The sequence below is a fragment of the Stomoxys calcitrans genome, chromosome 5, assembly GCF_963082655.1.
Source record: "Stomoxys calcitrans chromosome 5, idStoCalc2.1, whole genome shotgun sequence".
Taxonomy (NCBI): domain Eukaryota; kingdom Metazoa; phylum Arthropoda; class Insecta; order Diptera; family Muscidae; genus Stomoxys; species Stomoxys calcitrans.
In genome coordinates, this window is record NC_081556.1 from 71,813,474 (window position 1) to 71,833,946 (window position 20,473).

A 20,473-nucleotide genomic window follows, 5' to 3' on the forward strand; every position below is an offset into this window, starting at 1 on the left:
AATTCTATCGGAAGTCGTCTTAGTACGATTGTCAAAATTATTCGTTAAGTTGTTGCTACAGCCGTTGTAGCATAAACTTGTGGCAACGTCTTAGATATATTAATTGTATTTGGGGATTTTTTTTGAACGAAGTTTTAGGGATTTAGGTATGAGGATTTGTTTATGGTATTTTGGCATAAACATGCCGCCCGCCTTGCAGTACGGCTGCAATAAAAAATGAGGCTACAATCGTACTTCAGATGCTTCCTATCATATTATAATTTTCTATTTGTAAAAAAATTCAGTTATGCTTTAAATTCAAAAATTCATATTCAATTCAAGGATATTTCATTAAAGTGCTTATGAGACTAGGTAATATAAATATGAATATATATATATATATATATATATATATATATATATATATGTATATATAGATAAATTTTCAGTTGGTAGTTTACATGTTCTTATTTGTACTTCCAATGATAGTGCGAAAAATGTGTAATATTTGGATAAATTGGCGTATCGGATAGAAATTCATAGGAAATTATTTGGAGCAAAGACCATAGATAGACCACCCAAAGATGGTATTCTGTGCCGTTGGGAGTCCCGACCGACAAAGAATTCCTTCGCTTAATATTTTGGCGTATATGTCGACACCGAATATGATGTCTATTGGAGCTGGTTTGAAGAATTCAACATCAGCCAATATGAAGTTATGGAATTTCTGTCTTATGGATTTGGATATGGAGTTACTTGGGGTGGATATGGTCACTCTATTGGTCATTTTGAGGACTGTTTTGATGCTCACATTTTCGTCGTGAATGGATAACAACGTTATTGGACAAATGGTTTCTTCATCTAGTGCTAGTGTCATCAAATTAAGCTTATCTACAGTTTTTGAAGAGATACAGCTTGTTCTTGCACCAGAATCCAATAAACATCTCACAATGCTTCTTCCGTTTTTCGTATCGACCTTGGCAATGATGGTTGGTAGCAGCGTAATAGCATCTTGTTTGAGTATGGATGTCAAAGATGTCTCATTGGTAGATGTGGAGGATTGCGAGGTGCCTTTTGCCTGCGTGTCGCAAGCCATCTTAGATGTGGACGGCTTTGTAGTAGGCGTATCTGGTAAAGGTTTTCTGGCCTGAATTCTAGGATGAGCATGAAGAAGAGTGTGGTGGTTTTTATGGCAAATCCTGCAACCGGTCTTCGTGAAGCAGGCCCCATCTGAGTGGCTGTGAGCCAAACAATTTTCACAATAACCATATTTCTTCACGATGTCTCTTCTTTGCGTTATATTAAGGCCAAGGAAACGTCGGCATTTTCTTAGAGCATGTGGATGGCGGCAGATTCTGCACATAAACTGTCGATTTCCTTTGAACTTATCTTGTTTATTTTTCTTTCCGTTATTGCGCATAATGAACTATAAGGTATGTGTAGATATAATTTCTGGTAAGTTGAATCCTTGAAATCGGAGTAGGAAGAGCGTAAAGTGATCTTAAGTGCTTTCCGATGGAAGGATAACCAATTTTGTAATCGGTCTTGTAATAACGCCCTTTTCAGTGACTACATCGGCAACGCGGACTCTACGATCGCTACCAAAATATATCTTCGAAATCCTGCCTAGACGCCAAGTGTTTGGCGGTGTGTTTTCGTCTCTTACGACTACCAACATGTTTTCTTCTAAATTCTCTGTCGGCCGTTGCCACTTGTGGCGTTTATGAAGCTCTTTTAAATACTCATCTTTCCATCGGGCACAAAAGTGCTGATGAATTGATTGGAGTCTCTGCCAACGATTTAGCAAAGACATAGGAGCTTCACGAACATTCGGATCTATAGGTGCCAAAATGGGCGAACCTATAAGAAAGTGTCCTGGCGTAAGAGCGTCAAAGTCGGATGGACTTTGGGACATAGGCGACAGTGGACGAGAATTGAGGCAAGATTCTATTTTGGACAAAAGCGTTTGGAATTCCTCGAAAGTGTATTTTACGTTTCCAGCAACTTTCCGGAAGTGAAGTTTAAAACTTTTTACTCCAGCTTCCCAAAGGCCTCCCATATGGGGGGCCCCAGGTGGAATAAAATGCCAGGATATATTCTGGTGGGCATAGCCCGATAGGATTGCTTCTTGGGAAGATCGGATAAATTCCTTAGCCAAGGATCTCGAGGCGCCAACAAACGTTGTGCCGTTATCAGAATGAATGTGTAAGGGACATCCCCTACGAGCAATGAAACGACTGAAGGCAGCTAGAAAGGCAGATGTGGAGAGGTCTGAAGTGGCTTCAAGGTGTATTGCCTTGGTGGAAAAGCAGACAAACACACATACATAACCCTTGGTCATGCGGCAACCTCTTCCTCCATAATATTTAATGTCGAATGGTCCGGCAAAGTCCAGGCCTGTGTGAACAAATGGACGTGAAATTTCAGCTCTCTCTGGAGGGAGAGCTGACATGAGTTGGGTCTGACATCTACGCCTATAGAGGATACAAGGCTTACATTTGTTTATAACCGTCTTTATCAAGTTCTTAACTTTTGGAATCCAATACTGCATACGGATCAACCTTAGAACCAGTTGATTGCCGCCATGGAGGGAAATTTCGTGGACAAAACGAACCAATAGACGGGAGAATTGACAATTATATGGCAGTATAACCGGATGTCTTTCATTATACGTTAAGAATGGAGAAGAAGTAAGCCGACCACAAATCCGTAAAACACCTTCAGAATCGCAAAATGGATTTAAATTCAAAAGCGAACTTGATTTCAAAATGGGATTTTTTAATGACAAGGACAAGTATTCCCTTGGATAGAATGCCTTCTGACTCATGGCAATCAATCGGTCCCGAGTCATTGTTACCTCGGAATTTGATAAAACTCTGGAATCAGCACGAAAATCTGAGCGGTACTTCGAGTGTGTCCTAAAATAAAAACGGTATATGTATGACACGACTCGTAAGGCTCTAGAGAAAGAAGAAAAATCTGTCTAGAATATCCTCAAAGTGGTTAAAATAGGTAAAATTAACCTTCAGAGATTTCCTCTCGATCTCAATAATCTCTGAGGGCACATGGCCATGAATCGCATGATTCCATCAGCCACTGCGGCCCCTTCCACCATACTCGGCTTTCAAGCAGATCCCTAGGATATACACCCCTGCTTGCCAAATCGGCTGGGTTACATTCGGAGGTCACATGACTCCAATTGGAAGGACTAATAACCTCGACAATTTTGGATACCCGATTGGCCACAAACGTCGCCCAATAGCATGGAGGTTTGGACAGCCACGAAAGCACGATTGTGGAGTCCGTCCAACAGTATATAGAATACGAATCGACATTCAACTGGGGTATAATGCCGTCAATCATATCGGCGAGTAATGCTGCACCACACAATTCTAAGCGTGGGATAGAAAGGGTTTTGATTGGCGCAACTCTGGTCTTGGATAACACCAGATTGGTGGCAATGGAATCGTTCACCTCAATACGAACGTAAAGAACAGCTGCATATGCCTTTTCAGAGGCATCGCAGAACCCATGGAATTGGATCTTAGAATTCGGAATATATTGGAACCACCGAGGAACTCTTATCTGGTTGATTAACAGATAATTGTCCTGAAACAACCTCCATTGGGACAGAGTCGATGGAGAAATAATTTCGTCCCAGTCAGTCTTTTCCATCCAGATTTGTTGCATAATTATTTTTGCAATAATAATGCATGGCGAAAGCCATCCTGCTGGGTCGAAAAGTTTGGAGATTTGGGATAGAACCTCGCGTTTAGAAAAGGCATTTGTAGCCGGAAATGGCTGTATGGAAAAGTAAAAACAGTCAGACATCGCATTCCAGCGAATGCCCAACGTCTTGGCGGTGCTCCGATCATCAAACTGAAGGAAATCATCGCGTAGTAGATCCTCGGAAGGAATGTCGGATAAAATGTCTCTGGAATTCGAGGTCCACTTTCGCATCTGAAAACCTGCTGATTTCAAAGCCTGAACAAGCTGAAGCCGTGCGCCAATAGCATCTGAAACCGAATGTGCTCCTACCAAAGCATCATCCACGTACATTGAATTGCGAAGTATATCGCTTGCGAGAGGATAAATGGATTGAACGTCTTCTGCTAATTGCAGAAGCGTTCGGATTGCCAAATAAGGGGCACAGTTAACACCGAATGTAACTGTCCTAAGCTCATAATCCTGGATAGGTAGATCTGGACTTCTCCGGAAAAGAATACGTTGAAATGAAGCGTGCGATGGATTCACAAGAATCTGGCGATACATCTTCGAGATGTCGCCATTGAATACAAATTGAAAAAATCTCCATTTCAAAATCAGGATAGTAAGATCCTTCTGTAGAACCGGCCCCGGATATAGAACGTCATTAAGACTCGTCCCATTGGAAGTGGAGGATGAAGCATTAAATACGACTCTCACCTTCGTAGTCGTACTTTCTGGTTTTATAACCGCATGGTGGGGAAGATAATAAAACCTTGTGGAATCCCTAGAACAGGGAGGGGGAACCATCCTCATATGATCAAGGCGAACATATTCTTCAAGGACATCGTCATATTCCGCCTTGAACTCGGGAGTTCGAAGAAGCCGGGCTTCATTCTTATAAAATTGTGCCATGGAACCATTTCTGGATTCCCCAATGTGGACCTTACTCGGAAATTCCTCCTTAAAGGGAAGAGAAACCACGTATCGACCATCGTCAGAACGTGTGGTGGTACGAAGGAATAGATCCTCACAAAATTGATCCGAGGGAGACAAGAATCTCCTCCGGGGAAGTTCCTCCACCTCCCAAAAACGTGAAATCTCTTTATCTAAAGAGATTTCACAGAAATACGAAACAATAGTGGAAAAGGAGCCCGTTGACTGGACAGGTACCGGACCTGTGAGAATCCAGCCAAACACTGTCTCCTGTGCCATCAAGGAGCCACAAACCGGACTCCGAATTCCTGATAGCATTATCGAAGGAAGCAGATCTCCACCCAATAACAAGTCCACCTTAGAACTCCGGAAGAAATATGGGTCTGCAAGAGGAATATCAGGAAGGGAAGAAAGTAGTCCCGGATCCAAAGTCCTTGATGGTAGACCACCCGCTAGGTGGGGCACTACCAAAGCCGACGCCGATAGCTCGAACTCACCGTTTAAAGTAGAACGTAGAGTAAACGTACATTCTTTTCGCACAGACGCTGAAATGGAGTTATTCAAGCCAGAAATCTGGGCACTTGTGCGCCTGAACGGAAGTCCCATAACATTAAAAAGTCTCTCGGATATGAGAGTGCCCTCAGAACCCGAATCGACCAAAGCCCTCGCGGCGAACTCCAGACCCCCATGGCATACAGTAACCAGGGCCGTGCCCAATAAAACACCCCTAGAATTCGATGAAAAACATGACTGGATGATATTACCTGAAGAAGATTCAGTGGACTGTATTGAATTCGAAGTGCCTGGCTGGGATGAGTTACTAGGACTTGGAGGTGGGGTTGAACTATGTGTGGATGAATTCGAAGGCAAACCCTCCTTATGGAGGAGTGTGTTGTGCTTCTTATTGCACTTGTAGCAGGAGAATTTGCTAGTGCAATTTCTAAGGGTATGGACCTTCGAAAAACAATTTATGCATAAATTATTTTTCTTTATCGCATCGTATCTCTGACTCTGAGACATCTGCAAGAACTTCGGACATTTGCGAATGACGTGGGACTCTTTGGGGCAAAGATGACATTTGCCAGTACCGACCTTAGTTTGAAATGCACAGACATTACCACCATTTCGCACCCCAGTGGGCCTTGAAGGCCCTCTCTGATTCTGCCTAGAAGTAGAAGCAACCGAATCAGATTGTCGCCTTATCTCAGACACGGATTCAAGTGTCCTATGTCGGTCCGTCAGAAACTTATCCAATTTTGACCACTTCGGAATTATGGTCTTATCACATAAGGTCTGCTCCCACAATGTAAGTGTCGAGTTAGGTAAGCAATTGGAACATATGAAAATGAATATTGCATCCCACTCCTCCACCTCTACCTCGTAGAGTCTCAACAATTCGATGCAAGAATTAATATCCCTCTGCAAAGCCTTGAGTGCCACTGCCGTTTCATCCGTAATGACAGTAAGTCCGAAAAGTCTCTTCAATTGAATATTTATTAGGACCCTCCTGTTCTCGTATCGCGAACAGAGGTTTGCCCATGCCACCTTGAAATTCTCATTCGTCAGAGGCACTTTACCCACAATGTCGTTCGCTTCACCCCTCGTCTTCTGGCTCAAGTGAAAAAGTCTCTCCACTGAACTCAACCTTGGATTTCTAATACAAACTGCCTCGAATATATCCCGGAAAGTGGGCCACGATGAGTAATTACCATCGAAAATGGGAATTTCACATGGCGGCAGCTTGAAACCAAAACCTGACGTCGTCTCCGATCTAGGAGCCTGAATTGGGGCAGAGAGCTCTTCGATAAGCTCACGGAGTCGTGTATTACAACGACAGTAAGTGACATAGGCACTGGTATATTTGTGTCGCACGGTACCCAATTCCAAATCATCCGTCTTACCCTCATCGTCTTCCTGTTCCTCACTAGCCATATCAGACAGACATTGCTCATATGAATACCTGAGCCTCTCCCAAATTGAGGTCAACTCTTCCTTGTGAACCTCTAGCGAATGAACAGATGTCATAGGGAAGTCCTTGTCATTCAAGCTCGCCTCGAAGACGACAAGGTTATCAGCCAACCGGATAAATTTGTCCAATGACATATTGAACCCGAACTGCGTATGCAAATTTGGAAAGTGTAATTATCGGACAGAATCAATTATGGAAATTTAAATCTTTAGCGAATACTGGCACAAGGCAATAAATTTAGCAAATTCCTCAAAGTACTTCTAGAAGCTGCTGTCCTGCCAATATTAGCAACACTGGACACACTATATACTCAAAAGATTAGATAATTTAACGATAAAAGAAGCATACAGCAAAAATAAATATTCGATTTTAAACTAGATAAATATTTAATGGAAATTTGGGTTTATAGCACGAAAAATTTAAGTTAAAAAGTTAGAAAGCTGAGAAGATTCAATTCAGAATATATTGAAAAACTGAGAAAATAATTTCAACCGAGTGAAGAAAAATAGTTATTTAAACAACAAATACAAATGGAAAAATATTTTAGAAATTTCAGTCTCTTGAAATGTATCGAATTTTAATAAAATATATGACATAATAAAATGCTTCGGAACGAACTCACTTTTAGCAATAGCAATCAATAAAAAATGTAGATAAAAAAACAAAAAATATAAAAAATAAATAAAATTTAAAGAAATATATGATATTATATTTAAAAAATAACTCAAAGGATTCAGCTATCGAAAACTTTCAGGTATATAGCGCTGAAATCGTATATTCCGTCTCTATACTTTCACAGGGTTCGCTGGGATTACGTGCTAAATTCATAAAAATCCAATTGAGGTGAAAGCAAGCAAACAGCTGACGAGGTCGTTGACCTATCTTTTCTTTTCTTCCCTATTCAGAGAACCAGGGAAACAAAATGGGACTAAATAGAACACCAAACTCTTTCTCTCTCTCGGCAAGGTACACGGCTGCGGCAAACAGAGAGTTAGCTCCATAAGGTGGGGGCGTCAACAAATTAAATGAGACGAGATAAATTGAGTGAGACCACCCGCATGCAAAAGAAGGCAGGGATGCCAAATAACTTTTCTTCTTAAATCGATCACGGATTGTGCAAATTCGATGGGAAATGGACAACTTCGAGTTTATATACTAGAACGAAAATAGCAAATTGTACTACGGGGTCTCTAACCATTCAATCTGTGTCTCAGGGCATTTCCCCAGTAAAGAACAGTTTTGATGTCAATCTAATAAAAATCCTCTAAGACCAACGCAAGTGCATGTCACGGAGTTTTTTTTTTTTTTTACAATGAACCCAAAGAAGATCTCACAGCCTCGCATAAAAAATATCTTCCAACGTTCCTCAGGATAATAAATTAATAGGTGTCAATAAGATATTTCGGCAACTCTATCAGAATACCGCATACAAAAAATCAGTAGAGCAACCGAAGTGAGTGGGGGGCGAGGTTATGTCGACAAAAAATGGGGAGACATAAAAGAGCCGCTTACACACTTGTAACTAGGAACCTGTTCCAACACTCCCACTGCTATGATCACTCAAGAGAACATGTAAGTAAAAGGTAGAAGATATGTACCTTCGATTACACTCAAAGAGAAGGTCGATTCTCATAGCATAATAATATACGAGTGGGAAGCATTACAACAGCAATCTATTGTGCTGGGATGTTTTAACATCGATCCCCGCACTCTTGGTGGATAACACATGTATAGTAAAGAAACAAAAGAAACCGCATTTAATGGACGGACGGACGGTGCTAATACTATCCCCTTATGGCGAATTTGAAGGGAACTCTTTGACTGTTGTATCACACGTGGTTTTTTTCAAAGGGAATTATATTAACCAAAAAAAAATATGAAAAAACTCACTGTAGATCTTGGACACCACTATCCACTTGTTTCTATATGCCTTTTAATGGGTATTCCCTCTTTAATGTTGGAGTTTAATTATGCGTTGGGCAGCAAATTAATTTATATTTCCTTGGTTATTTCCACTCGAGCTTATAGTTATAGCTGGACCAAACGGAACTGTCGTTGGATCATCATATATGGACAGGAATATATGTGTTTTGGCTGGTATTCGATTTATTGGAACTTGTAGTATTTTTGGCGCGCTTTTTCACCAAATTAACGCAAAATAATTTTGCCGTAAAAACACTTGTTAAAGATCACTTTCGCACTATATTCGCAACTGAATGGGAGTACAATAAGAAATGTAAACTAACCTGTTGAGATGATGAGTAGTGTAGAGATTTGGATTGGAGTAGGAAATCCCAGTGAGTGTCTCCCAAGAGCAAATGTCTCCAAATATACGTAGCTATCCGGTTCGAAGGACCAACTGTTGAGATGGAACAGCTGAAGTCTACTTGGAGGAGAAATGAGACATCACATGAGCCGAAAACAATTCAAAATCTCAAATGGTTAGAGTAGATGAGACTTGGTTGCTCCAGTGCAATATGGAAGACAAGAAATAGGAAAATTGAAACGAATTAGGATTGGATTGATTTAAGGGGATTTATTTTCGTAGTCTTACCAGTACAACGGTTGCAAGTGAACAAGAAGGTATGCTAACGAAATTCTATCGGAAGTCGTCTTAGTACGATTGTCAAAATTATTCGTTAAGTTGTTGCTACAGCCGTTGTAGCATAAACTTGTGGCAACGTCTTAGATATATTAATTGTATTTGGGGATTTTTTTTGAACGAAGTTTTAGGGATTTAGGTATGAGGATTTGTTTATGGTATTTTGGCATAAACAGAATGTTTACAACCACACCTTTGTGACTATTTATCATCCGTTGCTATTCAAGCGAAATCCTGAAGACTTAGCTTCAGGCATAACCACAGATTCCAGTTCCCCTAGATCGTATAGTTCGAAATCTCGCAAACCCCTCTGTTCTACAATTATATGGGATATCTCTGTGGGCTGGCACCCAGAACAGGTGAATTTTGAACTGTTTAGCCATTTCGCTGAAGGCGAGGGCGGTTCTTGAATTCAGAAATATTTTCTCAAGGGATTTAATGGCTACCTGGCTGCCTGCAGCAAGTTTTCTACCTAAAATTTCCAGAGGTATTAGGTGTAGCATTAAATTCAGTGCCTTAGATGGTGTCGTACTCAGTGCGGCTGTGATGCACAAACAAGTCATCTTTTGGATTCGGCAGAGTATTGAACAGTTGAAAAGTTATACAGTTTGAGAATTTTGAAAATTGGACCAGAAATGAAGATTTGGCAACCCGAACAATTTTTCTAAATACCGAAATAACCAACTTCAGGGATCTGCCAAGATTTGCCCGCACCACCTAGAGCCTTGAAATTGTGCACGTGATCTCGATTACACATTAGCTATAACCTTTAAAACTTCAAATAGTTATCTCTATCTGTGCACGTGATCTCGATAACACCTCTAACCTTTAAAATTTCAAAGAGTTACCCTATATGTTCTCAAATGGCATATTTTTGAAAATTTTTTTTTAATTCTCCCACTGTGCGACGCTGTTTTTCAAGAAAATTGAGTGCTTTTACAACCATTTTTGATTTCACTTTTCTCAAAATGGTTTTCACTGATCCCTCCGATATTCCAATCGTATCAGTAAGGTCTCTGACTGTCAATCGTCGATTCTCTCGAACACCAATTCCTTGATCTTATTGACGTATTGTTAATGATTTCATGTTGATGGCCGTCCTGGACGCGATTCGTCGTCAACGCGTTCTCGGCCCTCTCGAAGTAATTTGTACTTATCAAAAACATTTACTCGTGCCATTCAATCATCACCTTAGAGCGTTTGCAACATTTTAAACGTTTCGGTACCAGAATTTTCATTGCACACACATCACTTAATGGAACTTCTTTGTTGAATAAATTCACTCATTATAAAAATCGACGAATGCACTTGTTGTACTTCGGAAAGATTAGCGTATAATATACACTAATGACTACTTTGGCACAGATGTCATTGGTCATGCCAATAAAAAAGCAAACATGTGCTTAGTTCAGCCGGACCGAATTTTGGAAACCCACCATGGATTCTACAAAAAATGTTCACAAATCAACAAAGTTGAAGACATTTTGCATTTTACGTACCAAATTTCAGCTAAATCAGGCACAAATTGAAGCTTCTAAGGATCGTAGAAGTCTGAGAGGGAATCGGTTGAGGTGGCTATAAAAATTACGACAAATGCATTTCCGGGAGAAATTTAATTTAAAAAATCCTAAAATTTTTTACACACAGTGTGGTCTTGACATTTTATGTCGATATAGCCATGTCCGTCCGCTTGTCCGGCTGTCGAAAGCATGCTAACTTTCGAAGGAGTTAAGCTAGGTGCTTGAAATTTTGCACAAGTACTTCCTATTAGTGTAGGTCGGTTGGGATTGTAAGTGGGCCAAACCGATCCATGTTTTGGATAAAGATGCCGTATAAACCGATCTCCCGACTTTACTTCTTGAACATCTAGAGTACGCAATATTTTCTAATTTTGCTGTTGGCGTTTAGTTATGACTTCCAACAGCTGAATCAGATATTGGTCCATAACCTATCTCCCGATTTAACTTTTGAGCCTCTAGAGCGCGCAATTCTTGTCCTCTCTCACAATAACAATGCATTTATATACGGTACACCCTAATCAACCTCACTTGCCATGCAGTTAATGAGTAAGAGAAACTAACACAAATACAGTCACCATACCTCGTCATTGTCCTGGGGATCGGGTGCTCGTAATAAATCGCGAACATTTAATATCAGCACTTTGCTGAGCGTTGACGAGATGGAGGAACGTTTGCGGGCATGGCGACGAGGGCGAATACCCTGCGGTGGCGGCAAATCCGTGCCATCTATCGGAGTTGTGCTGAATCGGCGTACAGTGGAAAAGTCTTTGGACACACGCCTTAAATATTTCTGTGCTAATTGCGGTGAATCTACAGGCATTGCGGTCGTTTTCAACAGCGACGCTTAAATCCGAGTAGCAAAGGCAGTCAGTTAATTAGACAATTTTGTTTTAATTAAATTTTTGCAGAATGTTAAAAGTTTTATGCATTGGTCGCGACCCCAAAATGGGTAATAGGAGAGGATTAAGCCATTATTGCTTAGCAAAACGAAACGAAACAAGAAGCACATCAAAATGATACCCACAGTTAACTTAGCCTTGGGGAATGCTAGCAGTTGGTGGCCACGGCTCAAGTTGAATTTCCGCGTGCGTTTCCGTATGGATTTTAGCGTGCGACAATAGCCGAGTTCTGAATGCAACTATGACGCCAACTTTGCTGTCAAATTTTGATAGCTGGCTGTCGGCTGAGGCAGAGTTGGATGCTGCCAAGATTATGTCTATGATGTTTTTGTTTTTAATTTTTTTTTTTTTTTTTTTTGTTTTGAAATTTCACATGAGCGCCCTCGTCTTAGTCTCGGAGTCTGATTAGCAGAGAAAGAGAGTCAAAGAAAACAAAACACACAGATAGCAGATGTATCGTGTGAAAAACTTACACAGACACACGCACACACGCCAGTTGCCATGTAAATAATTCTCAAAGATAAAACGAATCAACACTTGCCGTGGAAATCTGAATCCCAAAATAACAAAGAGGGGTTTTGCTTTTTTCCGCCTGGTGCGCGACGACTTTCTTCCGTATCTTCGTCGGCATCTAATCATAGCTTTGCTGCTGCTCTGTGGTAAGATATAGAATAAATCTATAACATAATAAATTTGTTGCTGACTTGCAAAGGTTAACAAGAAGCCAATCGAGCCACGGATAAAGGATTCTTGCATAAGGGCGACAGGACCTAAATCATTTCGCAAAATTTTGCCAAAATTATTTTCAAATCCACCATAGCACTATGGTTCCAATCACCCTTTTTTTTGGTCGAAAGTAAAAATGGAGTTTTGACATATTTTTGGTTTATTCCATTAGAAAACGCTTTCAAAAGGAGAGAAACAGCAGTTTCTATTAAAAACTATCAACAAATTATCATTGAGCTCAAACTTTAACCGGACTGCTCTCATTGGTATGAGAGAAGAATTCCTGCTCCCTAATGGAAAATTTAGGGGAAATGTAGTATTTAGTAGTCATACCAATTTGTACAGTACCTCAAAAATTTCGCCAGCATTAGTAAGGGGATAACCACCGCTGAGAATTTTTCTGATTTTCAGGCTGGGATTTGAAACCAGGCGTTCGGCGTCATAGGCGGACATGCTTACCTCTCCGCCATGGTGGACTCCACCAATTGCTATGGCATCAAAGAGGTGTCGCACTGCGGCACGTAGTTCGGACTCGGCTATAAAAAGGAGGCACCTTATCATTGAGCATAAACTAAAGGGTGATTTTTTTGAGGTTAGGATTTTCATGCATTAGTATTTGACAGATCACGTGGGATTTCAGACATGGTGTCAAAGAGAAAGATGCTCAGTATGCTTTGACATTTCATCATGAATAGACTTACTAACGAGCAACGCTTGCAAATCATTGAATTTTATTACCAAAATCAGTGTTCGGTTCGAAATGTGTTCAAATTTTGACAAATTTTGTTCAGCGATGAGGCTCATTTCTGGTTGAATGGCTACGTAAATAAGCAAAATTGCCGCATTTGGAGTGAAGAGCAACCAGAAGCCGTTCAAGAACTGCCCATGCATCCCGAAAAATGCACTGTTTGGTGTGGTTTGTACGCTGGTGGAATCATTGGACCGTATTTTTTCAAAGATGCTGTTGGACGCAACGTTACGGTGAATGAACACATTTCGAACCGAACACTGATTTTGGTAATAAAATTCAATGATTTGCAAGCGTTGCTCGTTAGTAAGTCTATTCATGATGAAATGTCAAAGCATACTGAGCATCTTTCTCTTTGACACCATGTCTGAAATCCCACGTGATCTGTCAAATACTAATGCATGAAAATCCTAACCTCAAAAAAATCACCCTTTAGAATCGAACCGCACTCACTGATATGTGAAAAGTTTGCCCCTGAACATGACATGTTACACTGAAATCGAAATTTTGTGTTCGATTGTCCAAAAAATGTAATCCCACCACCGGGTGTGGTGTTGCCTACACAGAGTGGAAAAATGTTGCGTTTCTTAGGTCACTTTCGAGACCAGCCCAATGATCGGAGGTTTCTTTTTATACCCTCCACCATAAGATGGGGGGTATACTAATTTCGTCATTCTGTTTGTAACTACTCGAAATATTCGTCTGAGACCCCATAAAGTATATATATTCTTGATCGTCGTGACATTTTATGTCGATCTAGCCATGTCCGTCCGTCTGTCTGTCGAAAGCACGCTAACTTCCAAAGGAGTAAAGCTAGCCGCTTGAAATTTTGCACAAATACTTCTTATTAGTGTAGGTCGGTTGGTATTGTAAATGGCCCATATCGGTCCATGTTTTGATATAGCTGCCATATAAACCGATCTTGGGTCTTGACTTCTTGAGCCTCTAGAGGGCGCAATTCTTATCCGATTGAAATGGAATTTCGCACGGCGTGTTTTTTATGATATCCAACAACTGTGCCAAGTATGGTTCAAATCGGTCCATAACCTGATAAAGCTGCCATATAAACCGATCTTGGGTCTTGACTTCTTGAGCCTCTAGAGTGCGCAATTCTTATCCGATTGGAATGAAATTTTGCACGACGTGTTTTGTTATGATATCCAACAACTGTGCCAAGTATGGTTCAAATCGGTTCATAACCTGATATAGCTGTCATATAAACCGATCTTGGGTCTTGACTTCTTGAGCCTCTAGAGGGTGCAATTCTTATCCGATTGAAATGGAATTTCGCACGACGTGTTTTGTTATGATACCCAACAACTGCGCCAAGTATGGTTTAAATCGGTCCATAACCTGATATCGATATCGTTTTAATAGCAGAGCAACTCTTTTCTTATATCCTTTTTTGCCTAAGAAGAGATGCTGGGAAAAGAACTCGACAAATGAGATCCATGGTGGAGGGTATATAAGATTCGGCCCGGCCGAACTTAGCACGCTTTTACTTGTTCTTTTTATTAAACTAGATAATCACTGATCACAAACATATTTTTTCAATTAATGAATACCTTGTACTTAAAAAATAATAACCTTAGTTTATAACATTATTAATTCCATGACAATAATATAAGAGAGAAAGTAGCCACTTCTATGGTTGACCACCATAAATGACCTATTACGGATGTTGAATGAGGAGGCATTTGAAACCGACTGCTACGCAGACGATGTTCTAATTCTTTTTAGTTGTAACGATCCGAACCAGCTATGCAGAAGGGCCGAAAGGGTCTTGCTGATGGCACACGACTGGGGTAGACCTAGGGGTCTCAATGTTAACCCAGAGAAGACTGAAATCTGTCTGTTTACTAGGAAGACGAAGGTGGGCCACTTTGACGCACCACGTTTCCTCAGTAGAACAATTTCGATATCTGACAAGATCAAACACTTATGAATGATCTTGGACAGGAAACTGAATTGGAGGTGTCACATTCTGGAGCGAACCGAGAATGGGGCCTAAATTCTAGGATAGTTCACTGGCTTTACAGGAGCGTGACTGATTGCCTGACTATAATTCACCGACTGCCTGACCATAATACGGTCTTGCAGGCGGAGATCCGGGCGATCACGTAATGCGTGAAATGGTGTTGTGCTAACGCGAGGACGACGAGTGTGAACATCTTTACAGACAGTAAAATGACCATGAGGGAATAACAACCAGGACGGTAAGGTCACGAACAGTCTTGCAGTTTGAGAAGGGCAGTAATGACGTCTCTGAGTATGGCACGATCCGCATCGTTTGGGTGCCGGACCATAGCAGAGTAAGGAGGAATAAAAGGGAAGACGATATTAGTGAAGGTCCGTCAATAAACTTGGTTAACCCGAAGCTTTTCGTGTCGACACAGGCCGAGCTAAGGACGTGGGTCCGTAGGACGGCGAAAATCCTGTGGGGAGATCCAAATCGTGAAAAGAAGAGGCACAATCGGTGTGGCAAGTCATAGCATGTGTAGGGCACGCTGGAAAGATGATGAGACGTTGGAGCATTTCCTATGTAATTGCTCACGGCTTACAGATACCACCACTTAGGCGGGAACACAATACCAGACAAGGACCAATAAGGGGCGTGGATTTTGTAAGTAGCACGGAATTCCAAACTTTAATTTTGTGTTTTGCATTAAAAATTGACTTTGGAAAAAATCGGTTCAAATTAAGATAAGGCTCTATATCTTTCATCCACAATATTAGTCCGATCTTTTTAAAAATTTCGAAAACACGTTCATAGGTCAGTAAGTTCGAAAAATAAACATCTGTTCTGATTTAGACAAAGTGTGGATCTAAAAAGATGGGTCAGTAGAGGAACCCCTCAAGGAGGTGTACTGTCTTCTCTACTTTGGAATATTGCCATTTACAATATTTTATTGTCTCTGGAAGAAAAAGTCGTAAAAGTGGTCGCGTATGCTGATGACGTAGCAATTGCGGTTAGGGGAAAGTTTCCCAGCACCCTAAGAGATATAATTCAGGAAACTCTACGTGCAACAGCAAAGTGGGCTATCGAAAGTGGTTTGGGTATAAATCCGTGCAAGACAGAAGTAGTCCTTTTCAGCAGTAAATACAAGCTGCCTATAGTGGAACCTGTCTCCTTGGGTGGAGAGAATGTTTCATTTACAGAAAGCGCAAAATACCTGGTCGTTTTGCTGGACAGGAAACTGAACTTCAAATCCAGCATTTTGGAAAGGGCAAGAAAGGCCACCCTTGCCCTATACACCTGCAAAAGAGCCATTGGCAAAAGTTTCATGCATTGGGTGTTGTGGTCTGGTGGACGGCGCTTCAAAAATCCACCTACTGCTCAATACTTAACCGGATCCAAAGGATGGCCTCTTTGTGCATCACAGCTGCACCGAGGACTACACCATCTGATGCACTGAATTTAATGCCTCATCTCATGCTTCTAGACATTGTGGCTACCCAAATTGCAGCGACCACTGCCGTGAGGTTAATTGCCGCGACCACTGCCGTGAGGTGTGGCGGCCACGAACACTGTGTTATACTTGTTACAATATCCGATGTTCCAGGCAGTGTGGATTACACCCTACCTGAGCCGCTTTTTGATAAAAATTACTGTACCTCTATTCCTGATAGAACCGATTGGAACTACGATATCCCTGGTAACAGAAGTTATGTAGACTTCTATACGTATGTTTGGAAACGACCAGGTGGACTTTGGGTTGTACTCTTAAGGTCTAGAAATGGTCATATCGAATAGGTTACCCGACCTCTGCATTGTGTATCAAGCAGAAATATTTTATTTCTGAACACAAAAACCGCCCTCGACTGTCGCAGATCTCTCAACGAGATGGCTGAACAGTTCAAAATTCACATGTTCTGGTTGCCGGGCCAAAAAGATGTCCCCGGGAATTCTAAAGCAGACGAGCTTGCGAGACTAGGAACTACCTTACACATTCGAGGGTCTCTGGAATCTGTGGGTATGCCTCTAGCGACATGTAAGCTAAGTTTTCAGTGCCAGGCCTGAAGGGCAACGAATGACAGATGGTCACAAAGAGGGGGCTGTATGAATTCCAAAACTATGTGGCCTAATCTAGATTTGAAGAGCTCTACTGCTTTACTGTCATTGGCTAGAACAGACGTCTCAGTCATTGTGTCCGTCAAGACAGATCACTGTCTAATCGGAAAACATGCTGACAGACTGAAGGTTGCCAGCAACGACTTTTGCAGAAGCTGTAGGGACATCGAGAAGGAAGAGACTATAGAACACCTTCTGTGTGTGTGTCCCGCACTAGCAGTTAGAAGGAGTTTCACTTTAGGTTCTCCTTTCTTTGAGAACCTGTCTGATTTAGCGGATGTGAACATTCGCAAGTTATTGTGCTTTTTAAGACGGTCTGGATGGTTAAACGGTAGGAACTAGAAGCCATCTTACTTCTTCTGTTCCTGTGGTATCACAATGGGCGAAAACGTTTAAGTGAGTCTGATGGCGGACTGCCACTTAAACCTAACCTAACCTAGACAAAGTTTCCATATTTGTCTTCAATATGATCTAAATGTTATATAGTACGCTCTATAATATTTTGTCTCATTCAATATTAGGAAATTTTAAAATGAACTCTGTCGCAAATCGTTTTTGTCCCAGATTTCCCTAAAACCTTTATAGCTCATGCCAACTCGTACTAGCATGTTTATATACTGCTTAAGTACATCCTTGTTACTGTTAATTTAAAGGATTTAAGCAAACAAATAGTAAAGACTAGTTTGTACATCCTGTAACTATAATTAACACATATGTTTATATAAAATTACACTAAAACATACTTATGACGTTGCGGCGAATGACATGAAAGTCATTGATTACTCTAAACTTTCCTCTCGGCGCTGTTGCCTGCAGTAAATATACATTTATTAACAACTAATAAAAGAGCAGCATACACAACAGAAGTTGCCACCGGTAACAACGGTTCATTAAAGCATATTCACGGCATATGAATCCTGTGTACATTGGAAAAGTTTATGGTGTTGATGTGAAAACTAAACACAGACTCGAATAATGGCATTAAATTAAAGTTAATCTAATACATTTTATTATACCCTCCACCATAAGATGGGGGGTATACTAATATCGTCATTCTGTTTGTAACTACTCGAAATATTCGTCTGAGACCCCATAAAGTATATATATTCTTGATCGTCGCGACATTTTATGTCGAACTAGCCATGTCCGTCCGTCTGTCCGTCCGTCCGTCCGTCCGTCCGTCTGTCTGTCGAAAGCACGCTAACTTCCGAAGGAGCAAAGCTAGCCGCTTGAAATTTTGCACAAATACTTCTTATTAGTGTAGGTCGGTTGGTATTGTAAATGGGCCATATCGGTCCATGTTTTGATATAGCTGCCATATAAACCGATCTTGGGTCTTGACTTCTTGAGCCTCTAGAGTGCGCAATTCTTATCCGATTGGAATGAAATTTTGCACGACGTGTTTTGTTATGATATCCAACAACTGTGCCAAGTACGGTTTGAATCGGTCCATAACCTGATCTAGCTGCCATATAAACCGATCTTGGGTCTTGACTTCCTGAGCCTCTAAAGTGTGCAATTCTTGTCCGATTGGAACGAAATTTTGCACGACGTGTTTTGTTATAATATCCAATGACTGTGCCAAGTACGGTTCAAATCGGTCCATAACCTGATATAGCTGCCATATAAACCGATCTTGGGTCTTGACTTCTTGAGCCTCTAGAGTGCGCAATTCTTATCCGATTGGAATGAAATTTCGCACGACGTGTTTTGTCATTATATCCAACGACTGTGCTAAGTATGGTTCAAATCGGTTCATAACCTGATCTAGCTGCCATATAAACCGATTTTGGGTCTTGACTTCTTAAGCCTCTAGAGGGCGCAATTCTTATCCGATTTGAATGAATTTTATCACGACGTGTTTTGTTATGATATCCAACAACTGTGCCAAGTATGGTTCAAATCGGTTCATAACCTAATATAGCTGTCATATAAACCGATCTGGGATCTTGACTTCTTGAGCCTCTAGAGTGTGCAATTCTTGTCCGATTGGAACGAAATTTTGCACGACGTGTTTTGTTATAATATCCAATGACTGTGCCAAGTATGGTTCAAATCGGTTCATAACCTGATATAGCTGCCATATAAACCGATCTTGGGTCTTGACTTCTTGAGCCTCTAGAGTGCGCAATTCTTATCCGATTGGAATGAAATTTTGCACGACGTGTTTTGTTATAATATCCAACAACTGTTCTAAGTATGGTTTAAATCGGTCTATAAGCTGATATAGCTGTCATATAAACCGATTTTGGGTCTTGACTTCTTAAGCCTCTAGAGGGCGCAATTCTTATCCGATTTGAATGAATTTTGGCACGACGTGTTTTGTTATGATATCCAATAACTGTGCCAAGTATGGTTCAAATCGGCTCATAACCTAATATAGCTGTCATATAAACCGATCTGGGATCTTGACTTCTTGAGCCTCTAGAGGTCGCAATTATTATCCGATTTGACTGAAATTTTGTACGACGGATCCTCTCATGACTATCAACATACGTATTTATGATGGTCTGAATCTGTCTATAGCCCGATACAGCTCCCATATAAATCGATCTCTCTATTTTACTTCTTGAGCCCCCAAAGGGCGCAATTCTTATTCGAATTGGCTGACATTTTACACAGGTCTTCAACATATAATTTAGTTGTGGTCCAAACCGGACCATATCTTGATATCGCTCTAATAGCAGAGCAAATCTTTTCTTTTATCCTGTTTCGCCTAAGAAGAGATGCCGGGAAAAGAACTCGACAAATGCGATCCATGGTGGAGGGTATATAAGATTCGGCCCGGCCGAACTTAGCAGGCTTTTACTTGTTATATCTGCTGACAAGAAGGATGACAACAAAAGAGGGGGTCTTTATATAAAAACTATGGATACACCAACCACTGTGTTTCCATTCGTATGAGAAGGTGCAGCAAAAATAGTTTAAGTTGAGCTAACGACTTAAAATTTATGTATGGGTAATTCCTAATAACGGGTGCTACATTGTCACAGCAATTCGGAAAAAATATATTTCAAAGCTTCACGTCATATGATCTTTGTATAACTTTATTGCCTTTTTCAAATCATTAACCCATGTTAAACATTTTGCCAGCAATGTTAGGTTAGGTTAGGCAGGGTTGAAAAGAGGGTGCAGATATTAATCCATCCCATGCCACTATGGACATACACCAGTAATGTAAAAACTATAAAGTAACCTCTAAAAAGAAAATTTGCTACTTACAAAATCCTTATTTGTTTTCAATACCATTCCTCTAAGTTGGTTCATGTCTGGTATTGTGTCTCCACCTAAGTGTCGGTATCTGTTAGACTCGAAAA

At 40.8% G+C, this 20,473-nt stretch overlaps 2 protein-coding genes across 17 annotated transcripts in view; both read right to left on the reverse strand.

The window, feature by feature from the left end:
- Window positions 1-20,473, reverse strand: part of LOC106088760 (transient receptor potential cation channel trpm) — a 572,136-nt gene that overhangs the window by 183,914 nt on the left and 367,749 nt on the right. For 8 of the 16 annotated variants that reach the window (XM_059369566.1, XM_059369564.1, XM_059369562.1 and 5 more), the window contains exon 1: window positions 11,292-11,833. The exons of 5 other annotated variants lie outside the window; for them this stretch is intronic. In XM_059369566.1, the coding sequence (XP_059225549.1) occupies window positions 11,292-11,531 (240 nt within the window). In that variant the 5' untranslated portion in view covers window positions 11,532-11,833. Of the gene's footprint in view, window positions 1-11,291; window positions 11,845-20,473 lie in introns of those variants that run through there. 3 more of the 16 variants (XM_059369568.1, XM_059369567.1, XM_059369572.1) reach the window with 2 other exon arrangements.
- LOC131997831 (uncharacterized) lies at window positions 455-9,302 on the reverse strand. The gene is made up of 2 exons (XM_059369578.1): window positions 8,836-9,302; window positions 455-1,405 (listed from the first exon to the last, which is right to left on the reverse strand). Exon 2 carries the CDS (start codon window positions 1,397-1,399, stop codon window positions 527-529), a length of 873 nt encoding a protein of 290 aa, XP_059225561.1. The 5' UTR covers window positions 1,400-1,405; window positions 8,836-9,302; the 3' UTR covers window positions 455-526.

Excerpts from the sequence above, each read along its gene's own strand:
- LOC131997831 (XM_059369578.1), bottom strand. The coding sequence starts at position 1,399 with ATGCGCAATAACGGAAAGAAAAATAAACAAGATAAGTTCAAAGGAAAT.